Raw genomic sequence first — 24,940 nt, 5'->3', positions numbered from 1 at the left:
AGTTACTAGCCACTTTTCCCAGGTAGCCGGTCCCACGTCGCTCGTCGCCTCCACGGATCTCAGCTCTGCTGCAGATGTGGATGAGGGTCGGAGAAGTCTGGAAGTCAAGGCTCTGGTCGGGCTCTGCAGTCGGTTCCTCGTAGAACGGTTGCAAAGCAAAGGGTAGTCTCGTGATGGTGCCTGTTTGCACAGGGTAGCCACTCCTTGGCTACAAGGGAGATTCTTCAGTCTTCTTCTTTCGTCGAATGTCGAAGGTCCAGAGTTTCTGTTCAGTTTTGCAGGTTCAGGATAATCCAATCTCTTGAGGCCCAACTCCCACTCTTATACTAATCTGGGGGGCTGGGATACCTGCTAGGTCACGCCTTATGGGTGGGACCTGGGAGGGGGTGGTTACACCCACTTCCCTTTGTCCAGTTTCGCGCCAGAGCTGGGGCTGGAGTGCCCCAGCGCCGGTTTGAACTGGACTATGCAAGGAACACCTTGTGTGCCCCAGGCATGTCTCATTCCTTTCAGCCCACCCTGCCCCAATACACTAAAGGCTGTCTGGGGAGGTGCTAGCACCTCCCCAAGCAGGAAACCTATTGTCCAGGCCTCCCTGGCTGGGATCACTCCCAGCTGCAGGAGGTCAGACTTGTGTCGTGGCAGCAGCATCCATTTTGTGATGCTGAGGCTTTGGTCAGAGGCTAACAGTTGAAGTATGATTTTAACATGTCTTTCCCTCTAGAAGGGGGGAATAATATTCTCATGTCCAGAAATGGCATGGGGGTATTATTCCCTAGTGTTAGACACCTTACACGACATGTTTTGATAAAGCCAAACCATAGTTACCATAACCGTCTAAGATTATAAGGCACTTTAAGAGTATATGGTAGGCTATATCATAGAACAGCTATAAGGACAAGGTTCCGAAAGCTGCAGACAGGCTCAGCTCCTGCTAGAGCACCATCTCACATGTTACCAAGCACTCTGCCTCCAGGATTGTCAAGGCCTGCCATAGGAGTGACTGATAGGTACACATGTGTCTATATGTAAGTTAGGTATAGGAATACTACACCTAAGCAAGGGGTGATTACACGACCTTGCCCCAGCTGAGTGATCAGCCAGTTGTGTCAAAATGGAAGGCCAGGCCAGGGGTGGCATAATACATGCTGCAGCCCCTGGTAGGCCTAGGGTACACCTATGCCCTGGGTACCTAGGGTACACTGTACAGGGGCCAATAAGGTGATCCTATCCAAATGGGTTATGCACCTAAAGTACATAGTATTAATTTAGAGAGAGAACAGCAGGGCTGTGGGTCTGATTAGCAGGCCCACAGCCACATCTAAGTCGAAAACCAGTAAAGCAAAAGCAAAAAGTGGGGGTGAACATAGAAAGCAGACCCTACTCTCCTACATCTTGGACCGTTATTCCCACTCTCTGTGGGATACGGTGGAGGACGTGCTTCCCCTGTGCCCGGAGGAGGCCCGTGCACGGCTTTCCTCAGCTCTGGCCGATGGGAGAGATGCAGCGCGCCATGCCATCCGATGTGGACTCGACACTACGGACTCGCTGGGTAGGGCTATTTCTACCACGGTGGCGCTTCGACGTCACGCCTGGCTGCGGTCCACGTCCTTTTCCGGGGATGTCCAGAGCACTCTCATGGACATGCCTTTTGATGGCGCTCACCTTTTTGGTGAGAAAGCGGACAGTGCGCTGGCTCGCTTCAAGGACTCCCGGGCTACGGCCAAGTCCTTGGGCCTCTTGGCCCCGCGGCCACAAACTTCCGCTTTTCGCTCCTTTCGTGGCCAAGGAAGGGGCACCTCCTCACGTCCGCCTAGCCACCGGCCGCAGAACCAGCCTGCACGCGGTCGCGGACGTGGTTTCCGCCGAGGCGGTACTGGAGGACAACGCGGTCAGTCCACATCCACCCCGGCAGCATCCGCCTCGACCCTTCCTAGTCCGAGCTCCAGTGGGAGGCCGGGTTCGCCATCACCTGCTCCACTGGCGTACCATTACTTCGGACAGGTGGGTGCTGCAAATCGTCCGAAGGGGCTACTCCCTCCCCTTCGAGACGACCCCTCCAGCCATGCCACCGCAGCACCACCGTATCTCGGAGGATCATTTGAATCTTCTGCAAGAGGAAGTTTCGGCCCTCTTGGCCAAAGAGGCCGTCGAGCGCGTTCCGAGCCCAGAAGTAGGTCGTGGTTGTTATCCCCATTACTTTCTGGTTCCCAAGAAGGGCAAAGGGGGCCTACTCCCTATCTTGGATCTCCGGACCGTCATTGCCTTCCTCCGGAAGGAAAGGTTCAAAATGTTGACTTTGGCTCAGGTTCTAGCTGCCCTAGACCCTGGAGACTGGATGGTAGCGTTGGACTTGCAGGACGCATATTTCCACATCCCCGTCCTGCCGGCCCACCGGCGTTACCTGCGGTTCACGGTGGGTCAGGAGCACTTTCAGTTCACCGTGCTCCCCTTCGGCCTTACCAGTGCCCCTCGGGTGTTCACGAAAGTGATGGTGGTGGTCGCAGCTCATCTGCGCAGATCAGGGGTTCCAGTCTTCCCCTATCTCGACGACTGGTTGTTAAAGGCGGGCTCGCCCCAGGCAGTCGTCTCCCACCTCCAGTCTACTGCGGATCTCCTGCATTTGCTGGGGTTTTCCATCAACGTGCCGAAGTTACACCTGAGCCCTTCTCAGAAGCTCCTTTTCATCGGAGCGGTTCTCGATTCGGCGCAGTTCCGGATTCATCCACTGGAACAGCGGGTCCGGGATATACAAGCCCTGATTCTCATCTTTCGGCCTCTATCCTGGGTTTCGGTCAGGCTAGTGTTGCGGCTTCTGGGGCTGATGGCCTCCTGCATCCTACTAGTGCATCACGCCAGGCGGCGCATGCGGGCTCTGCAGTGGGACCTGAAGTTTCAGTGGGCCCAGCATCACGGCAACCTGTCCGACCATGTCTTGATCTCGGAGGGCACTGCACAGCAGTTGCAGTGGTGGCTCACGGACCGAGATTGGGTCACGGGCAAGAGCCTCTCCCTACCCCTACCGGAGCATGTCGTAGTGACGGATGCGTCCCTCCTGGGATGGGGTGGCCATATGGGAGAGGCGGAGATCAGAGGCCTCTGGTCTCCGGCGGAGTCTCGCCTCCACATCAACTTGTTGGAGCTGAGAGCGATCCGACTTGCACTGAAAGCCTTCCTCCCCTCTGCCCGGGGAAGTGTCGTGCAGGTTTTCACGGACAACACCACCGCCATGTGGTATTGCAACAAACAGGGCAGGGTGGGGTCGTAGACCCTTTGTCAGGAGGCTCTGCGCCTCTGGACATGGCTGGAACACCAGGGCATCACCCTGGTGGTTCAACAACTGGCAGGCTCTCTGAACGCCAGAGCAGACGAACTCAGCCGCCGGTGCATGATGGATCACGAATGGCGTCTAAACTCCGAGGTGGCGCAAGGTCTCTTTCAGCAGTGGGGAGAGCCTTGGTTAGTTCTATTCGCCACCGACGAGAACGCGCAATGTCAGCAGTTCTGCGCGTTGGAATTTCCAAGGCGGCACTCGCTTGGCGACGCTTTTCGTCGCGAGTGGAGTTGCGGTCTGTTGTACGCCTTTCCACCTATACCACTTCTGCCCAGAGTGCTGAAGAAGATCAGGCACGACCGGGCCCAAGTCATCTTGGTGGCTCCGGATTGGGCACGAAGGTACTGGTATCCCGAGCTACTCAGTATGTTGACCGATCCTCCGATACGTCTGCCCCTTCGGGAGGATCTTCTGTCGCAGCAGCAGGGGACGGTCCTCCACCCGAACCTGTCCAGCCTCCACCTCCATGCGTGGAGATTGAGCGTCGGCAGTTGGTGCCATTTGACTTGCCTCCTGAAGTCTGTGATATCATTCTGGCAGCCAGGCGTCCCTCCACAAAGACGGTATACGCCTGCCGGTGGAACAAATTTGTGGCATGGTGCACAGCAAAGGCTGTGGATCCCCTTTCCGCCCCTCTTTCTGAGGTTCTCCTCTTTCTTCTTTCTTTGGCCTAGCAGGGCTCTGCCCTGGGCACCTTGAAAGGTTATCTTGCTGCCATCTCTGCCTTCTTACGGCTTCCTGATCAGCCCTCTCTTTTCAAGTCCCCTGTAGTGTCACGTTTTCTTAAAGGCATTACTCACACGTTCCCTCCTGTCCCTTTCGTAATGCCTCAGTGGGACTTGAATCTTGTTCTAACGTTTCTGATGTCCGCTCCCTTTGAGCCTCTTCACAATTGTCCTCTTCGCCTTCTGACTCTTAAGACAGCTTTCCTGGTAGCCATCACCTCGGCTAGACGGGTGAGTGAGCTCCAGGCCCTATCGTCCAAGCCTCCTTTTCTATCTGTTCATCCGGACAAGGTTGTCCTTCGGCCTCGTCCTTCCTTTCTACCGAAAGTGGTGACCCCCTTTCATCTTGGGCAATCTGTCACCTTGCCCACCTTCTTTCCGCCTCCGCATCCTTCCAAAGAGGAAGAGCGGCTCCACCGTCTGGACCCAAAACGTGCGCTCTCCTTTTATTTGGACCGCACAAAGCAGTTCCGGGTGGACGACCAGCTTTTCATTGGCTACGTGGGTGCTAAGAAGGGTAAAGCTGTGCACAAACGGACCATCTCCCGGTGGGTCGTTTTGTGTATAAAAACCTGTTATTCCTTGGCAAAGAAGGTCCCTCCTGTTGGGCTGCGCGTCCATTCTACTCGGGCCACAGCGGCTACTACTGCTTTGGGACGGGGAGTCCCTTTGCAGGACATCTGTCAGGCGGCGACGTGGGCTTCGCTGCACACGTTTGCCAGGCACTATTGCCTAGACAGCCAAGTCCGGAGGGATGGCTTCTTTGGCCGTTCTGTCCTCCAGGACTTTCTGGTGTGATCTTGGTTCGCAGACCCACCACCGGGGTTGGTAGTGCTTGGGTATCTATTCTAAGGTGAGGAATCTAACTAACGTGTTTCTTTCAGATGAACAAGTTACTTACCTTCGGTAACGATGTATCTGTAAAAAACATTAGTTAGTTAGATTCCTCACCGACCCACCCATCCTCCCCGTTCTGCGAACTGACATCTAGGGTTAAGGCTATCCTTTTCAGGGCCCTAGACTTTTTGGCACCAGTGTCGGTCTCTTGCATGGCTCTGCGTTCCTGGCGCGTAAAGCTATGTACAAGAACTGACATCAGCGCGCGAGGGCGGCGTCTAAGTACTCCGACGTCATTCCGGCGCACGACGGCAACGACGGATGCGGAGCCGCAGACGACGCATAGCGACGCGCAAGGGGTATTGCTACAAAAATCTTCCGGATCCAGTCTGACGCCTGGGGATATTCTAAGGTGAGGAATCTAACTAACTAATGTTTCTTACAGATACATCGTTACCGAAGGTAAGTAACTTGTACGTTAGTAATATCTTGTGGGATTGCTGGGTGTGTTTGAGACTTGCAGAATAAAACTGCTGCTTGCGGGTTCGACAGAAATCAGGCACTGAAGTAGTTAACTCTTGACAAATTATGTATGGCTTTTCGTTATTTAGTTCAATGAAATGTTAAACCTGGATTGCTTGACAAATGCAATTAGCGGTTATCGACCTGCTGTCTCATGCTGGCAAAATGCTGACTGAGCAAGACAAATGCACAGGATCTTTAAAGGGCAGAGGAGATTTCAGCGACCGGAGGTCGTAGGTGAAGTTCTGCAAGCCACCGTTTGTGCCAAAACAAAGGACCAACAAGCGTGAGCGCCTCGCGCAAGTAGGGTTTGGGGGGAGTGCGGCCGAGAGCAGGCAGCGTTTCCCTTGTGGAAGCGAGCACGATAATTGCTAACACATGGCTCCGCTCGCTCCCGCACGGGAATCGCCAAACATGCACGCGTTGCCATTCAAAGCAATGCAACGTGTGCACGTTTTTGCCTGCAAAACCGGACCGATTTCTAAACGTCTTTTTCCTAAGCAGCGCATGCGCGCTGCGTACGTGAGACCTAAAAAAGGAAATCCTTGTGATAAGGCAAAGAAGGCTACAAAACTGCTTCAGTTAATCCCATTATTGCCATTACTACAAGAGAGCTGGTCTGTTTAGAACATCTCCAGCTAGGCTACACAGGGTAAAAATCAGTTTATGTTGGTTCGCAGAGCAGTGGACACTCATTCTTTATTTGAAGTTAAGGATAAAATGGCAATAGTAAAGTATTCAGCGATTCAAACCTGACCCAAGTTGCTTTTAGCAATATTTATAAAACTACTCACAAGTTTTAGCCACAAAAAGTCTTAATTCATTGGCATATTGTAAATATAGTTTTATTTTAATAAAAAGAGAAAAGGTTAATTTGCATAAAAAAATATTTGAACAAGCACAAATGTATGCTTCTTTTCCTTGAAATGTCTGTCCTGTGCTACTACTCTGTGTTTCTGGTGAGAAAAGTGGGATTAAATGCAAAGTGTGTTTCAGCCTGCAGTACCGCTGCCTGTCTACAGGAGCAGAAATATAAACACACTTGAGGAAACACAGGTCCCCACAAGACAATTTTTAAAAAAGTTGTAAAAGTTAACACAGATGTTCCTGACGCCATAGGGCTGCGTTGCAGAGAGGGGGTCCGAGGCCATGCCTCTTTTTACACCTCTCTGCAACGCAGCTCTGTGGTACTTACTGGAGGTACCTGATGGGCTAGTTGGACCCCGGCGACCATCAGGATTCAAGGGGACTTAATCCCCCAACTTAAAACGCACCACGGGGGGGCGGCCCTCGGTCCTAGCTGCGTCGGTCTACCCTTCTGCTGATGGAATGGACTCCATTCCAATTCTGTCCTCGGGGCCAATCCAAGTACCCTCGCACCGACCTACATTAACTTTGTAACTTGTGCCTCTCACCGGAGCACCAGGAAGAGGACTGTGAGGCCTGTTAGTCGTTCCAGTTGAAATGGACTCTATGAGATAGTCAGGCTCGACAAAGAGAAATGCAACACCAAAGCATTCAACATACTCCGAATATCTTTGGGGTTAGAATCCGAACATCTTCGGGGAAGAATCTGAATATGAAGAGTCAAAGTATCGGCAGCAGAAGAGGAAGACGCTTTCTCTGTTTCAGAATTCGATTTTGAACTGGAGATGAATTGGAGTCCAAAGACAGTACTCCGAGACAGGATACAGTGAGTACTAAAGACCGTTTACCCCACAAAACCTCTTCCATCAAGCATAAGGCTCCGGCACCACCTCTGCCTTCGGGCCTTGGTCGGCACCGAGACAATGTTTCGGATGCCCCACTTTTAGGCCCGGCACCAAAACAAACAGTTAAGCCTTCCTGCTCGAGATCTAGTCGTCCAAAGTCGTCGTCTTCAGATCCGCAACCCTCCTTCTGCTCCAAAAGATAAACATGCTGCGAAGCCGAAACCTTCTGCTCCTAAAGGCAAGAATGGTTCGGTGTGAGAAGTTGGCCTGATATATGATGTCACTAGTTCTAGTGTACACCTTGTATCAGTCCAAACAACCCTTATGGTGATTGGTTGTAAAGTCAACCTTATAGACCAGCTATCCTAGTGGTAGCATGGACAAGAGCAGTCTTAGGCTAAACTCTGTATGGCATGTGAAGCCAGCTGTTATACCATTTGCAACCTCTTGAATACCAAATGAAAGGACACCACAACAGATATATTATAAAAATAGAATGTATTTATTCTAGTCAAAACACCCTCAGCACTCTTTATGAGATTCGAGGTAAGTACAACACAGTCTTATTCAAGCATACATAAGTCACACAGGTAAGTAATACAGTTAGGCCCTAGGGGCCACGCAAACCATATACTAAGTAAGTGGTATAAGGACCACTGTCACGAACACAGGATAGGCCTCGGCCATCGCTGGGGCTACACTATCCTATCAGTTGCTAGGCAGTGGGAGGCCCACGGGATTCAGGTGCAGAGTGGAAACACTGACGCGTAATGCGTTAAAGTCGATAGAAATAGTAGTATTTAGTAATTAAGAGTTTTAGGACACTTCGGAAGGAACTAGGAGTTAGAGACTTGGAAACTAGACACTTGGATAGTCAATACCCTTGTGAGCACCTGAGTACTCAAGTTACCTAGCCCACGGGCTGCGGGTGCATAGGTGTGAACTTGTGTCGGGTTTCGTCGTCGACTCCTATTGATGCCTGAAGAAAGTTGCTGACAGGCAGTCAGTGAAGACTGTCCGGTGGATTCCAAGGATGGAATCAGGAAGGAGGATACCTGCAAGCAGAGGGGACAGAGTCTAGGTCGCCAGTCAGGAGCCGGGAAGGAACCAGGAAGGAACCAGGCGATGTCGTGAAGATGCAGGTGAAGAGGTGAAGCTTGTCGCAGCAGCCACGGGTACCAGGAGGCGTCGATGACTACCAGAACCAGGAGGCGAGCTGTCCCACGAAGGCTCTTGCTGTCGGCGGCGTCGATGTCGAGTTAGGACCCAACAAGCCTTGGCAAGCGGAACCCACGCAGGATGGAGGACTTGCTTCTGTCGCAGACCAGGAAGGTCTGGAGTGCTTCCCTTTTACAGGGGAGCGGGTGCCAGTCTGGAGGAGCCGGACCAGCAAGGCAAAATTGAAGGTTCGTCGTCACAGAGGTCACTACAACCGGACAACACGTCGAGCAACTCAGGTGCAGAAGGGCCCCGCGCAAAACACGTGAAGTGTGGGGAGCTCATCTTCTTTGCAGATGGTGCTCAGGATTGGGGCTTCTCAATTCCCCAAGCACAGCCTCGAGGAAGCCTCAGAAGTCGCGCTAGTCAGTTACTAGCCACTTTTCCCAAGTCGCCGGTCCCACGTCCCTCGTCGCCTCCACGGGTCTCAGCTTTGCTGTAGATGTGGATCTGGTTCAAAGGTGTCTGGAAGTCACGGCGCTAGTCAGTCTCTACAGTCGTCCCTCGTAGGATCAGTCGCAAATCAAGCAGCGGTCGCTGGATGGTGCCTGGTTGCCCAGGGTGGTCACTCCTTGGCCACAAGGGAGATTCTTCAGTCTTCTTCCGTAGTAGAATGTCGAAGGTCCAGAGTTTCTGTTCAAGATGCAGGTTCAGGATAATCTAAAGTCCTAGGGACTCAGCTCCCACTCTTATACTAATCTGGGGGGCTGGGTTACCTGCTAGGTCCCTCCTATGGGTGGGACCAGGGAGGGGGGTGGTTACACCTCCTTCACTTTGTCCAGTTTTGCGCCAGGACTGAGACTGGAGTGCCCCAGCACCGGTTTGAACTGGACTATGCATGGGACACCTTGTGAGCCCCAGGCAGTGTCTTGTTTCATTCATCCCTCCCTGCCCCAATACACTAAGGCCTGTCTAGGGTGGTGCTAGCACCTCCCAAGGAAGGAAACCTATTGTTCAAGCCTCCCTCGCTGGAAGGTCTCCCAGCAGCAGGAGGTCAAACTCGTGTCTGTGGCAGCAGCGTCCATTTTGTGACGCTGGGGCTCTGGTTAACTTTAGCCGGGTAGTAGGTCTTCAACATGTCTTCTCCCTCTAGAAGGGAGGAATACTATCCTCACCGCCAGAAATGGTGTGGGGGTAGTATTCCAAAGTGTTAAACACCTTACACGACATGTTTTGATAAAGCCAAACCATAGTTACCATAACCGCGAGGATTATAAGGCACTTTATGAGTATATGGTAGGCAATATCATAGAACAGCTATAAGGACATGGTTCCGAAAGCTGCAGACAGGCTCAGCTCATGCTAGAGCACCATCTCACATGTTACCAAGCACTCTGCCTTCAGGATTGTTAAGGCCTGCCATAGGAGTGACAGATAGGTTACCCATGTGTCTATATATAAGGTAGGTATAGGAATACTACACCTAAGCAAGGGGTGATTACACAACATTGCCCCAGCTGAGTGATCAGCCAGTTGTGTCATAATGGAAGGCCAGCCAGGGGTGGCATAATACATGCTGCAGCCCCTGGTAGGCCTAGGGTACACCTATGCCCTGGGTACCTAAGGTACACTGTACAGGGTCAAAAGGTGAACCTTACCAATTGGGTTATGCACCTAAAGTGCATAGTGAATTTAGAGAGAGAACAGCTGGGCTGTGGGTCTGATTAGCAGGCCCACAGCCACATCTAAGTCGAAAACCAGTGAAGCGAAAGCAAAAAGTGGGGGTGAACATAGAAAGCAGACCCTACACACCCAAACCCCAAAGAGCTCAACTTAGCGATTTGGCTCCTGAAGGCTTAGAGTTTGGATATTTAAATGTAATGCTAGATTGTATGACTTCTTAAATAAGCAGGAACGCCTTCTATTGGTTATGCAGCTAAATGGAAGAGTTTTATTGTCTATTGTAACAACAACATTAATCCTTTAAATGCTTCTGTACAAAACATTGTATCTTTTCTTTTGCACCTACTGCAAGCTAGCCTAGCCTACACATCTATTCAATTGCACCTTGCAGCAGTAACTGCATATTTGCAAAATAGACACCATTTATCTTTGTTCAAAGTTTCAGTAATTAAAGCCTTTATGGAAGGCTTAAAACAAGTCATTTCTTCTAGAACACCTCAGGCACCAGGTTGGAATCTCAACATTGTTCTTACAAGACTCCTTGGTCCACCTTTTGAACCAATAAACAATTGTCCTTTACAGTTCCATTCATGGAAGGTTGCCTTCCTCTTTGCTATCCCATCATTAAGAAAAATTGGTAAGTTACAGACATTACCTTAGAAGAACCCTTCTTTCAGCTCCATAAAGATAGGGTAGTTCTTCACACAAATCCAAAATTCCTTCCTAAAGTAGTTTTTGCTTTTCATCTTAACCAATCAGTTGAGTTACTTGTGTTCTTCCCTCAACCTGATTCTGTAGCAGAAAGAGCTCTTCACACACTTGATGTCAGAAGAGCGCTATTGTACTATATTGAAAGGACAAAGGATTTTCGTAAAACAAAGCAACTGTTTGTTACATTTGCTCCACCTCACATGGGCAATCTCTAAATCTGGCATTTCAAGATGGATTATTAAATGCATTTAGACTTTCTATGCTAAAGCTAAAGAACTTTATCTATACCTTCCACTCACAAAATAGGGGCAACTATGGCCTTTTTAGGTAACATTCCTATAGTTGACATCTGTAAGGCAGCAACATGGTCCACACAACACACATTAACCAAACACTATTGTGTGAATGTGTTAGCACATCAACAGGCCAAAGTAGGCCAAGGAGTGTAAAGACTCTTTTTCAGACAACTGCAATATCTACTGGTTAGCCATCGCTTTGGGAGAATACTACTATATAGTCTATGCAAAGCATGTGTATCTACAGTACATGTGCCTCGAACGGATTGTTACTTACCCAGTAAGCTTCTGTTTTTTAACTTTGTGTTAACTTATTTTTTAATTTCAACTTCAGAAAAATCATTTAATTTTGCTTAAGTTATTTAAATGCAACTTTAATTTTAAAAAGTAGCTAGTGGTGCTATAGCATCTTACATTTATAATATATAAAATAATCTTACATTAATATTTAACAGAAAATATGTGAAAACATGTTTTTCTAACTTTTTTTGTTTTACTTTTTCTTATACATCACTGTTAGACCTGGTACCATTGGCGTGAGTCTCCCTTCCATTTTTTTTTTTTGCTGTTGTCTCCTCTGTTTTTGATGTTTTTGCTGGTTAGATGCTTTGGGCACTGTGCCACTGCTATTCAGTGCCACAGTGCAAGTGCTCCCTATTGTAAATTGTTGTAATGGATTAGTGACTTATTTGATTTACCTGTCAGACCCTAGTGCAGTGCACCATGTGTGCACAGGGCCTGTAGATCAAATGCTGCTTGTGGGCTTGCAGCACTGATTGTGCCACCAACAGAAGCAGCTTGTAAAGTGTGACTCAAGCCTGCCATTGCATAGCCAGTGTGCAGTCTAGTACTGATAGTGAATTACAGCCAATTTCATTTTTCACTATTGCAAGGCTACTTGTCCCCATAGGCCAGAATTGGCAGTTTGATTATAACATCTTATAATCCAAACTGACCCAGGGAACATGGTAGAAAAACACATTTAGTATGCCTGAACTCAGAATGATAAACTACATATTTTAGTAAAGTTAGTTTTAACATTCTGTGTTTGAAAATCCCACTTTTAGGAAGTAGGTATTTTCTGACCTAACCATCCAGTCTGCCTCTGCTAGGTTGTGTATTGCATGTCTGGTTTGTGAGTGACAGGAGGGCTTGGGCTCCAGCAGTCTGATGAGTTAGGGCTGGGCTGAATAGGACCTTGGGAGTGGGGGTGGAGATTTCCTTTCAGTGCCCCCAGCCTTCATAGAATAGAGAGTAGGGGGAGGAGATTTCCTTTCAGCTACCTGGGCCAGGTCTGCTTTCAACAATGCTGTCTCCACATCCTGCCAGGAAGCTGCACAGAACTGGTTCTGGCTAGGTACAGGCACCCTCTGCCCTCAGAGGACAACGGATTTGCTAGGTGAAATATTAGGACCTAGACCCCAAGACTTTAGATCACTTCTGGGAATCAAGACGGACCTTTTGCCAAGGAGAAGAACCAGATAATCTGAAGGAGTTTGACTGCCCCCTGTGCCAGTGTACTATTTTCTGGGGTTGGCCTGTAGTGGTTTCTTTATACCAAGGAAAGTAGAAAGACTTTTATTGAAACTTTCATCATCTTGAAGAAGAATCTTCAAGGGCTTGAACTGTGCTTGCCTCCTGCTGAAGTTTCAGGGATATAAGACTTCACCACCAGCTCCCCCCTGAATTTCCTTGCTGGGAATTCTGTCTGCAGAAGCCTGCGTGTTGTTGGGAGCTGGAAGCGTGACTCAACGAGAAGAAGCATCGCATCCGCAACTGTTGCCGTCGCATCATCGGAGAAGCGTGTCACCACCGCAAGGGTCGCCGTCGCATCACCGGAGAAGTGTGTCGCCAGCGCAAGGGTCACCGTTGCATCATCGGAGAAGCGTGTCAGAGTTCCCCTCACAGCCATCAGGTGTGCACGCATCGCCTTCACGTTGTCGCATCGCATCAAAGACACCATCTTGTCGCATCGCACCGGATCGTCGCATTGCATCGAGGCGTCATCTTTTCGCATTGCAACCGGGCCGCACCACGAGATTGTTGCATCACCTCCTCTCAAGTAAGGAACAGACGCATCGCCTACTTTGCGCAAGAACTGAGGAACAGATGCATCGCCTCACCCGAAGCAAGGAATCGACGCATCGTTCTCCCTTCGAACCTTTTGTTTATCTTGCGTGACGCATCCAAAGGTACCTTGTGAGAAACGTGTCGCATTTACCATCACCTTTGAACTAAGCTATTTCTACCATCTAAACGTCATTTTCTTAATACTGCATTGTGGATTTTTGTCGTTTGGGTCTTGTGTTAAGTCTATATAAAGAATACTTATTTTTATAAAACCTGTGTTGTTTCCATCTGTAGTGTTTTCACTATTGCTGTATGTGTTCACAAAGGCTTTACACACTGCCTCTGAGATAAGCCTTCCTGCTTGTGCCAAGCTACCACAGGGTTGAGCAGAGGTTGCTTTAGGAGTGTAGCCCCCTTACTCTGACTAGAAGCAAGGCTCCCTATTTGTACAAAGGTGCAAACCATTGCCAACTAGAGACCCCCAGTTCTAATAATCACTATAGGGAGATTCTTGGAAGTGGCGATATCCCTATGATAAAGTATAGGAATTTTTTTTTATCTTGATTGAACTGCATAATAAATTAATAACATTATTTGTATGTGAAATATTAATTGTAACATGTTTATATTTATTTTGAATGTAGAAAAAATAAAAAAGCTATAGTATTAACTTCATTTTGAATTAAAACTTTAAAATATCAAATTAAATTCAAAAATATTTTTCTGAAGTTTAAATTTAAAAAATACATAGTTTTATTTTCAGATTTTTTTAAACAGTAAATTATATTTAGGTATATTTGTAATGCTTTTTAAATAATGCAATTTAATCTAACATTATTTCATGTAGTTAATATCTGAAAGAAACACGTTAGTTAGATTCCTCACCTTAGAATATCCCCAGGCGTCAGACTGGATCCGGAAGATTTTTCGTCAGCAATACCCCTTGCGCGTCGCTAGGCGTCGTCTGCGGCTCCGCGTCCGTCGTCGGCGTCGTGCGCCGGGATGACATCGTCGGAGTACTTAGACGCCGCCCTCAGGCGCTGACGTCAGTTCTTCTTTTTTCCGCGCCAGTAAGCGCAGATCCGGGAGAGCTACCCCTTTTAGTCTTTTTTGACTAAATCTTTTTTGATCATTTTTTATCCTTGTCTGTCGACATCTGGTGCCGGTAGGATGCCTGGGTTCAAGGCTTGCGAGGATTGTCATCGACTGATGTCGGTGACCGATCACCACCGCCAGTGCCTCTACTACTTAGACCCCGACCACGACGCGGAGTCGTGCAACGACTGTCAGGCCCTGACTTCGAAGGCTAGGCGGGAGCGGTCCCGCAAGCTTCTCGAGCTTCGCCACTCGGCTCCGCGTCGTGCGCGATCCCGGTCCAGGAGGAGGTCCAAGGATCGCTCGCGGAGCCCTAGCCGACGCCATCGATCGTCCGGCTCCAAGTCGTCGGGTAAGTCCAAACGCTCAAAGAAGTCCAAGAGGCGACATCGCTCTTCGGACTCCCCTCGCCGGTCGCGCGACTCGGCTGAGGGTCAGGGTGGTTCCACCCCCGCGGCTCCGGCGGAGCCGCAGGTGCCGCGTCCGCCCCCATACCTTCCGGTCCCTGGGACTGACGCGGCGCCGGCGGAGATCAGTGCCTTCCTCTCGGCCATGAGGAGCCTGGCCCCGCCGTCGACGCCCGCTGGCGTGCCTTCGGGCCCCGCGGACTCGACTGGGCGACCTCGCGTGCCGGCGGCTCCGGCCCCGGCGCCGTCGACGACTCCGGTCTCGACGCCGCAGGTCCCCGCGGGGCCCATGCCTGGGCCCCAGTCGACGCCGGTTGACCTAGTCACTCCTCCACCGGCGCCGACGCCTGAACCACCGACGCCGTCACCGGCGCCGCCGACGCCTTTGACGCCGACACCCCAGTTTAGCCCTCATCCGGACCCGGCGCCGGTGCGGCGTCGACCGACGCCGCATCCGACGCCGCTTGAGTCCTACCATCTCTACAGTCCGGTTCCAATCATTCCTCCTGTTTATCAGGAATCGGAAGAAGGGGGCGACTGGGAGGGGTTCGAGGACCCTCTGGCTGTTCAGTCACAGCTTTCTCAGGACTGGGCAGATGAACTGGGGGAGGCCAGTGGGCTGGACACCTCGCCAGACACTGGATTCACTTCTCCTCCGACCGTGGCTTCGGAGGAGGGTGCAGCATTTTCTGTGGTGCTGCGCAAGGCGGCCGAGGCCCTTGGGCTCGAGGTGGCTGTGAGGACTAACATCCTCACTGAGGTGCTTCAAACCTCAGCAAGCTCCACTGAGCCTCTGCTGCCGTTCAACGAGGCCCTCACTGACGTTCTGCAGGGCACCTGGTCCAAGCCCTCCACAGTTCCTCCTGTGGATAGGAACGTTGCCAGGCGCCACCGCCCTGCTCCGGGCGACCCCAGTTTCCTGTCCCAACACCCCACCCCCGAGAGTCTGGTTATCCAGGCCTCTACCTCCCAATCCTCCTTCCCGACCGCTCCGCCGGACCGGGATTCCAAGAGACTCGAGCAGTTTGGCAAGAAACTGTTCTCGTCCCTTAGTTTGGGCCTGCGGTCCTTAAATACCGCCTGTCTCTTGGACCGTTATTCCCATTCCCTGTGGGATACGGTGGAGGACGTGCTGCCCCTGTGTCCGGAGGAGGTCCGGACGCGTCTTACCCAGGCTTTGGCCGATGGGAGGGATGCAGCACGGCACGCCATACGCTGTGGGCTTGACACCACGGACTCGCTGGGTCGGGCGATTTCAACCACGGTGGCGCTCCGCCGCCACGCCTGGATGCGGTCCACGTCATTTTCCGGGGATGTCCAGACCACCCTCATGGACATGCCCTTTGATGGCACTCGCCTGTTTGGTGAGAAGGCGGACAGTGCGCTGAACCGCTTTAAGGACTCCCGGGCTACGGCCAAGTCCTTGGGCCTCTCGGCTCCGCCGGCGCACACCTCCGCTTTTCGCCCCTTTCGTGGCCAAGGAAGGGGCGCCTCCTCACGTCCGCAAAGCCACCAGCCGCAGAACCAACCTGCGCGCGGTCGTGGACGTGGCTTCCGCCGTGGCGGAAATGGAGGCCGCCGTGGTCAGCCCACTTCCACCCCTGCAGCATCCGCCTCAAAGCCCTCCTAGTCCGAGCTTTCAGGCCCATACCACGCCAGTGGGCGGCAGAGTTCGCCATCACCTGCTCCACTGGCGGTCCATAACATCGGACAGGTGGGTGCTGCAAATCGTCCGAAGGGGCTACTCCCTCCCCTTCGAGACGACCCCTCCAGCCATGCCACCGCAGCACCACCGTATCTCGGGGATCATTTGAATCTTCTCCGCGAGGAAGTTTCGACTCTCTTGGCCAAGGGGGCCGTCGAGCGCGTTCCGAGTCCAGAAGTAGGTCGTGGTTGTTATTCCCACTACTTTCTGGTTCCCAAGAAGGGCAAGGGGGGCCTACGCCCTATCTTGGACCTCCGGAACGTCAATGCCTTCCTCCGAAAGGAAAGGTTCAAGATGCTAACGTTGGCTCAGGTTTTAGCTGCCCTAGACCCTGGAGACTGGATGGTAGCGTTGGACTTGCAGGACGCATATTTCCACATCCCCGTCCTGCCGGCCCACCGGCGTTACCTGCGGTTCACGGTGGGCCAAGAGCACTTTCAAGTTTACCGTGCTCCCCTTCGGCCTCACCAGTGCCCCTCGGGTGTTCACGAAAGTGATGGCGGTGGTCGCAGCTCATCTGCGCAGATCAGGGGTTCCAGTCTTCCCCTATCTCGACGACTGGTTGTTGAAGGCGGGCTCGCCCCAGGCAGTCGTCTCCCACCTCCAGACTACGGCGGATCTCCTGCATTTGCTGGGGTTTTCCATCAACGTGCCGAAGTCACACCTGAGTCCCTCTCAGAAGCTCCTCTTCATCGGAGCGGTTCTCGATTCGGCGCAGTTCCGGGTCCATCCACCGGAACAGCGGGTCCGGGATATACGGGCCCTGATTCCCATCTTTCGGCCTCTATCCCGGGTTTCGGTCAGGCTAGTGTTGCGGCTTCTGGGGCTGATGGCCTCCTGCATCCTACTAGTGCATCACGCCAGGCGGCGCATGCGGGCTCTGCAGTGGGACCTGAAGTTTCAGTGGGCCCAGCATCACGGCAACCTGTCCGACCATGTCTTGATCTCGGAGGGCACTGCACAACAGTTGCAGTGGTGGCTCACGGACCGCGAGTGGGTCAAGGGCAAGAGCCTCTCCCTTCCCCAACCGGAGCATGTCGTAGTGACGGATGCGTCCCTCCTGGGATGGGGTGGCCATATGGGAGAGGCGGAGATCAGATGCCTCTGGTCTCCGGCGGAGTCTCGTCTCCACATCAACCTGTTGGAGTTGAGAGCGATCCGGCTTGCACTGAAAGCCTTCCTTCCCTCTGTCAGGGGAAGTGTCGTGCAGGTGTTCACGGACAACACCACCGCCATGTGGTATTGCAACAAACAGGGCGGGGTGGGGTCGTGGACCCTTTGTCAGGAGGCTCTGCGCCTCTGGACATGGCTGGAACACCAGGGCGTCACCCTGGTGGTTCAACATCTGGCGGGCTCTCTGAACGCCAGAGCAGACGAACTCAGCCGCCGGTGCATGATGGATCACGAATGGCGTCTGAACTCCGAAGTGGCGCAAGGCCTCTTTCAGCAGTGGGGAGAGCCTTGGTTAGATCTATTCGCCACCGAAGAGAACGCGCAATGTCAGCAGTTCTGCGCGTTGGAATTTCCAAGGCGGCACTCGCTCGGCGACACTTTTCGTCACGAGTGGAGTTGCGGTCTGTTGTACGCCTTTCCGCCTATACCACTTCTGCCCAGAGTGCTGAAGAAGATCAGGCACGACCGGGCCCAAGTCATCTTGGTGGCTCCGGATTGGGCACGAAGATACTGGTATCCCGAGCTACTCAGTATGTTGACCGATCCCCCGATACGTCTGCCCCTTCGGGAGGATCTTCTGTCGCAGCAGCAGGGGACGGTCCTCCACCCGAACCTGTCCAGCCTCCACCTCCATGCGTGGAGATTGAGCGGCGGCAGTTGATGCCATTTGACTTGCCTCCTGAAGTCTGTGATATCATTCTGGCAGCCAGGCGTCCCTCCACAAAGTCGGTATACGCCTGCCGGTGGAACAAATTTGTGGCATGGTGCACAGCAAAGGCTTTGGATCCCCTTTCCGCCCCTCTTTCTGAGGTTCTCCTCTTTCTTCTTTCTCTGGCCCGGCAGGGCTCTGCCCTGGGCACCCTGAAAGGTTATCTTGCTGCCATCTCCGCCTTCTTGCGGCTTCCTGATCAGCCTTCTCTTTTCAAGTCCCCTGTGGTTACACGCTTTCTCAAAGGCATTACACATACGTTCCCTCCGGTCCCTTTTGTAATGCCTCAGTGGGACTTGAATCTGGTCTTGACATTCTTGATGTGCGCTCCCTTCGAGCCTCTTCACAATTGCCCTCTTCGTCTTCTGACTCTTAAGACTGCTTTTCTGGTAGCCATCACCTCGGCTAGACGGGTGAGTGAGCTCCAGGCTTTATCTTCAAAGCCTCCTTTTCTGTCTGTTCATCCGGACAAGGTTGTCCTTCGGCCTCGTCCCTCCTTTCTTCCTAAAGTGGTGACTCCATTTCACCTTGGGCAGTCTGTCACCTTGCCCACCTTCTTTCCGCCTCCGCATCCTTCCAAAGAGGAAGAGAGGCTCCACCGTCTGGACCCAAAACGTGCGCTCTCCTTTTATCTGGACCGCACAAAACAGTTCCGGGTGGACGACCAGCTTTTTGTTGGGTACGTGGGCGCTAAGAAGGGGAAAGCTGTGCACAAACGGACCATCTCTCGGTGGGTCGTTTTGTGTATAAAAATTTGCTATTCCTTGGCTAAAAAGGACCCTCCTGCTGGGCTGCGCGCCCATTCTACTCGGGCCACGGCGGCTACTACTGCCTTGGGACGGGGAGTCCCTTTGCAGGACATCTGTCAGGCGGCGACGTGGGCTTCGCTACACACGTTTGCCAGGCATTATTGCCTTGACAGCCAAGTCCGGAGGGATGGCTTCTTTGGCCGTTCTGTCCTCCAGGACTTTCTGGTGTGATCTTGGTTCGCAGACCCACCACCGGGGATGGTATTGCTTGGGTATCTATTCTAAGGTGAGGAATCTAACTAACGTGTTTCTTTCAGATGAACAAGTTACTTACCTTCGGTAACGATGTATCTGTAAGAAACATTAGTTAGTTAGATTCCTCACCGACCCACCCATCCTCCCCGTTCTGCGAACTGACATCTAGGGTTAAGGTTGTCCTTTCAGGCCCCTAGATTGTATTTTTGGCACCAGTGTCGGTCTTTGCATGGCTCTGCGTTCCTGGCGCGGAAGGCTATGTACGAGAACTGACGTCAGCGCGCGAGGGCGGCGTCTAAGTACTCCGACGACGTCATCCCGGCGCACGACGCCGACGACGGACGCGGAGCCGCAGACGACGCCTAGCGACGCGCAAGGGGTATTGCTGACGAAAAATCTTCCGGATCCAGTCTGACGCCTGGGGATATTCTAAGGTGAGGAATCTAACTAACTAATGTTTCTTACAGATACATCGTTACCGAAGGTAAGTAACTTGTTCTTTAAGTCCCATCTCCATTATTTTTAATGAGGGGGGTGTTGCAGTATCGTTGGTTGACCATGTGTGGTGCTGGACCTAACTACTGTTCCTTTTTTGGCAGTAGTAAGTTACACTCCTAAATTAGACCACACACCCTTTTTTAACTTTACACTCAGATTTTGTGAATAGCCAAAAGTAATACATTTTATCAAAAGTGTAAGAGTAAATTACACATGAAAATTACTAAAAAGTGTAGGTGACCTTTGTGGACAGCCTGATTGTTTTTAAAATATTTTTTGATTTGATTAGGCCTTAAAAAGATTTTTCAAATGGGCATAAGATTTGGAAAAAAAAATCTTCAGAATCAAGTGTTTCTTGATCCTGCACATAGGCACAGATGTTCTAAAGTTAAAGAAATCAGTGATGACGATTTGCAATTAGTTAACAAGTTTCTCAACTTAAAAAAAGAACGAGAAGCTGAGTGGTTCTCCTGGGATCAATCTGTGGTCTGCAGTTGATGTGTTAGTTGATAGAGCTAAATTACTACTTCACAAAACAGTCTTGCAGTATTTTATTTACTGGCAATTTGGATGATTACTACTTTTGTTGCGCTAATTAAACAAATCGCTCATTCCAATTGACCAAGCCATGCTTGGCAGAATATACTTTACTAGTGTAGTCTTTAATTTTCATATTTATAATGTGAATGTTGCCTGTTTGTGGCTTCATGAAGGCAGACAGCCTGCAGACTTGTGTCTCTCTTAGGTGACTAAACTCCAAGGTGACTAAGAATTTCCTTCTCATAATATTCAATATATCCCATTGTTTTTCGTTTTCTGAAAAGGCAACACCATACCACTGTACTCTGTCCATTGTAGTTTATATTTATGTGCTAATACTAGCTCCTTATTAAGTCTAGTGAGCATTGTTGTATACTGGGTAGCACAGACTGACCTTGTATTTGAGAAGCATGTTAATTAAAGGTTAATCATTAGACTTGTTTGAAGTTTTTATCCTTTTTGGTACATTGATAACATTTTGCAAGAGGATTGGGCACTGAATATTTCTGCATTTTTCCCTGCAGCCATCAGCGAAGCGAGTTCGCCATGAGCATCGACACAGCAAACAATTTGAGTTGGAAATAGAGGCAGCAGAGGGGGCTCTAAAGGCCCTGCAATCACTACTTCAAATGAGCCCGGCACCTGATTGGTTGTCCCAAAGACTACAAAACTTGGAAACATTATTAATGTCTTTAAAAGGGCAAGCCAGCTGAAAAAATGGTGAATTAGCAAGAAGATAAAAATATTTAACAGTTCATAATGGGGCTCTCACCAAAGGGCTTTTCTGTAAATGGACACCTTTTCTGAGTGTGCTGGGCAAGCTCATGATATGTTTTAATTGCTCTGTATTTTTGAGTGACACACTTTCAGAATAAATTACTTTTGGTAATAAATTTTCTTAATTTGTCGCTACATATCTAATGCATTCATCAAATATTTTTGTGGCCACTGTTTTTTAAATTTGCAAATGTGCAATCTGTAACCTGTACATATGTAACATCATTTCTAATCTTCCTGCCAGTGTATCGACACACGGCTGTATTCTGTTTTTTTAAGTGTCAATATTTTATAACAAAATAAAATGATAAAAAGTACTTAAATATTCTTGTCATTAATGGCAGTTATATGCTGTTCTGATGCTTACTTCTACCTACAGATTGCTCAGGTCGTTGGACTCCCTCTGGCACCCGACCCCATCTGGAAATCTTTAAATGGATATTCTGCACAGCTTGTCTCCAGTGCCTCCCTGGATGTGACTGCACAGAACTGTTATGAGCAAGCTCCAGTGTTTAATTTTTAAATAAACAAGTGCTAGGGATCTTGTCAGGAGGCCACTGCAGCTTGTACCACACACTGGACCTGCCATGCTGCCAATGATAGGAACAACACACTTTTAACCAACACACTCCTACAAGTGTGGCAATTCGGACTATTCCACGTCCCCCTATAAGATTGGCTTGGACGGCAGGTAATAGTCATTTTTAATGAATATTGAATTAACAATTGACTGTTTTGGTCATCTCTAAATTAGCTAGATAGCACCACCTTGTGGTAGACTGTCACAAGTGTCAGTGTCGACAATTAACTGCTGGTGCCGAGGCCAGGTCCTCCTCGAACTGGAATACAAGCAGCCCAGGACTGGCTTTGCGCTTAAGGCTCATCAGCCAGGTTTGGCTTGGTTCTAGTGGCACAGCGAGCACATAAACCAGGTCTGGGCACTGCTGTAAGGGCACTGTTAGAACTGGGGGTCTCTAGTTGACAGAGGCAGGTACCTTTGACCAAATAGGGACCCTTGCTTCTAAGTCAGGGAAGGGAGATTGCACTCCTATATAACCCCTGCTCACCCCCTTGGTAGCTTGGCACGAGCAGACAGGCTTATCTTAGAGGCAGTGTGTTAAGCATTTGTGAACACCTACAACAATACAGTGAAAACACTACAGATGGACACCACACAGGTTTTATAAAAATAAGTATTCTTTATATAGACTTAACACAAGACCACAAACGACAAAAATCCACAATACTGTACTCAAAATTGACTTAAAGATGGTAGAATTAACTTAGTTCAAGTTGATGGTAACTGCGACGCAGTTCTCACAAAAGTACCTGGATGCGTAACGCAAAATAAACAAAAGGCTTGCAGCGTTGGAGATGCGTCTGTTCATTGCTTCGGGGGAGACGATGCGTCGCGCCTCAGTGCTTGTGCAGAGTAGGGGATGCGTCTTGATCCTTACTAGAGAGGAGGTGATGCGTAGATTCTCGTACTGCAGCCTGGTTGCGATGCAGCAAGATGGCGCCTCGATGCGACAATCCGGTGCGATGTGATAAGATGGCGGCCTTGATGCGATGATGTGAATACGATGCGTAGACGCCCTGTCAGCCTTGCGGCGACTCTGTACTTTGGAGCCACGACAGGCCCTGCGACACGCTTCTCCGGTGATTCGACGGCGACCCTCAAGGTGGCGTCACGCTTCTCCGGGGATGCGACAGCAGACAGCTGCGACGAAGACACGCTTCTGGGGAGATGCGGCGGCGGCACGCTTCTCCGGCGATGCGACGACTACAGCTGCGGCGGCGACACGCTTCTTCTCATTGCGTCGCGCTTCCAGCTCCCAGCGACACGCAGGCTTCTGCAGATAGAATTCCCAGCAAGGAAATTCAGAGGGGAGCTGGTGGTGAAGCATTTTGTCCCTGAGACTTCAGCAGGAGGCAAGCACAAGTTCAAGCCCTTGGAGAAATATTCTGCAAGATGATGAAAGTCCTTTGAAAGTTCCTTCTCCTCTCCTTGGCACTTAAGACACCACTGTAGGCCAACCCAGAAACACAGCACACTGGCAGGGGGGCAGTACAACTCTTACAGCTTCCTTTGGTTCTTCTCCTTGGCAGAGGTTCATCTTGTTGTTCCAGAATGATCTAAAGTCTTGGGGTCTGGGTCCTGTAATTTTATACTACTTTTCTCTTTGTTCTCTGAAGGCAGACAGACCTTTGCCTAGTCCAAACCAGTTCTGGTCAGTCCTGGAGCACTTCGTTGACAAGACTCCTTCTTTCCTTTCACAGTGCAGGCCAGGGATATCAGACGCACCATAGGAGGTGGAGCCAGCATTGTGGAGGGAAGGCACATCCCTATTCAGGTCCCAGGTGCAGCTCCTCCCACCCATCTACATGCAGATCTCTCTATTCAGCCCTGTGCTGACTCACCCTCTCTCCTGGAGTCCCTCAGCCCCTGTCGCTCACAGAACCAGACACACAATACACAACCTAGCAGAGGCAGGCTTGGACAGATAAGCAAGAAAATATCTACTTTCTAAAAGTGGTATTTTCAAACACTGAATGTTAAAACCAACTTCACTAATTGATGTATTTTATAGTTCTGAGTTCAGGCATACTAAACTTGAATTTCTACCTAGTTCTCTGAGTCAGTTAGGATTATAGGATGTAATAATCAAACAGCCCATTCTGGCCTATAGGGGAACAGGTAGCCTTGCAGTAGTGAAACACGAAAATGACTGTAATTCACTATTAGGACATGCCACACACACCAGGGCATGTCCTACCTTATACTTACAATGCACCCTGCCCTTGGGCCTACCATAGGGGTGTCTGATATGAAGAAAAGGAAGGTTAAGGGACTGGCAAGTGGGTGCACTTGGCCAGTCAACATGGCAGTCAGAGACTGCATACAGGCTCTGCAATGGCAGGCCTGAGACACACTTTACAGGCTGCTTCTGTGGGTGGCACAACCAGTGCTGCAAGCCCACCAGCAGCATTTGATTTACAAGCCCTGGGCACACATGGCGCACTCTACTAGGGTCTGACAAGTAAATCAAATAACCCAATCATTGAATCACTAATCAATACATCAATTTAACATAGGGAGCACTTGAACTGTGGCACGGAATAGCAGTGGCACAGTACCCAAATAATGTAAACCAGCAAAACATATCAAAAACAGCAACCTTCCTAGGGTTAGTTAACTTGCTATCAATAAGGTGCTGGCGTAGCTCTGGAAAACAGTTAGCAGACGAGTGCTCCTTTGCAAACAAATCATAGAGCTCTTCAAAAGTATCCACTTTGCTACCCTTCACCCAACCATCCATAGCTCTGCAAAAGAAACATACATGTTCTACCCAAGTGGTTCCCTCCAGCTTCTTACAATTCCTGAATCTGTCTATAGAGTTCTGGGGTCAAACCAAACCTTGTCATCAGGCCTTCCTTCATGTGGACATATGACATCCTATGTTCACTGGGCAGGTCTAACAAAGTATCCCTCCCCTCACTCACAAAGCGGCCCCACAACCCAGCTCCCCAATCCTTCTCAGGGACCCGGTGGGCCAACATTGCTATCTCATAGGCTGCAAACCACTGCCCAATATCCTCATGCTTGTGAAAATCTTTGATGACATCCTTGGGAATATACACTCTGCTTTCTGAAGGCACAGATGGTGCGCTGCCACTAAAGGGATTGATCTCTAAGCCCTTTGCCTTGATCTCTAACTCCCTCAACATCCTCTCATGCTCCATTCTCATTCTCTCCCTCTCCAAGGACAGCTTGTTATTCTCTATTTCCCTCTGACCCTCCATCTTAAGCTTAGCCATCTCCAGCTTGTGTGCCCTATTTCTCTCCCTGTCTTCCACTCTCTGGGGGACAGGTCTTTGGAAGAGATACTACTGCCAGGTGGGGACGGGACCCCTTGCCTGGCTGGAAACACAGGCCTATCCAGTTGCCCATCTGCATCCCCAGCTGGCTCCACCATCGACTTG

At 50.3% G+C, this 24,940-nt stretch overlaps 1 protein-coding gene across 1 annotated transcript in view; it reads left to right on the top strand.

Moving 5' to 3' along the window:
- Window positions 1-21,271, top strand: part of LOC146856663 (FIGNL1-interacting regulator of recombination and mitosis-like) — a 1,639,010-nt gene extending 1,617,739 nt beyond the window's left edge. Inside the window, exon 15 of the mRNA XM_085654838.1 lies at window positions 20,704-21,271. Within this exon, the coding sequence (XP_085510964.1) occupies window positions 20,704-20,892 (189 nt within the window). The 3' untranslated portion in view covers window positions 20,893-21,271. The remainder of the gene's footprint in view (window positions 1-20,703) is intronic.
- Window positions 21,272-24,940: the final 3,669 nt, after the last annotated feature.

This window comes from Triturus cristatus, chromosome 4_1 (genome assembly GCF_964204655.1).
Source record: "Triturus cristatus chromosome 4_1, aTriCri1.1, whole genome shotgun sequence".
In the NCBI taxonomy this organism is placed as follows: Eukaryota; Metazoa; Chordata; class Amphibia; order Caudata; family Salamandridae; genus Triturus; species Triturus cristatus.
The sequence above is the reverse complement of the archived record's forward strand: the minus strand, read 5'-3'. Positions and strand labels throughout refer to the sequence as shown.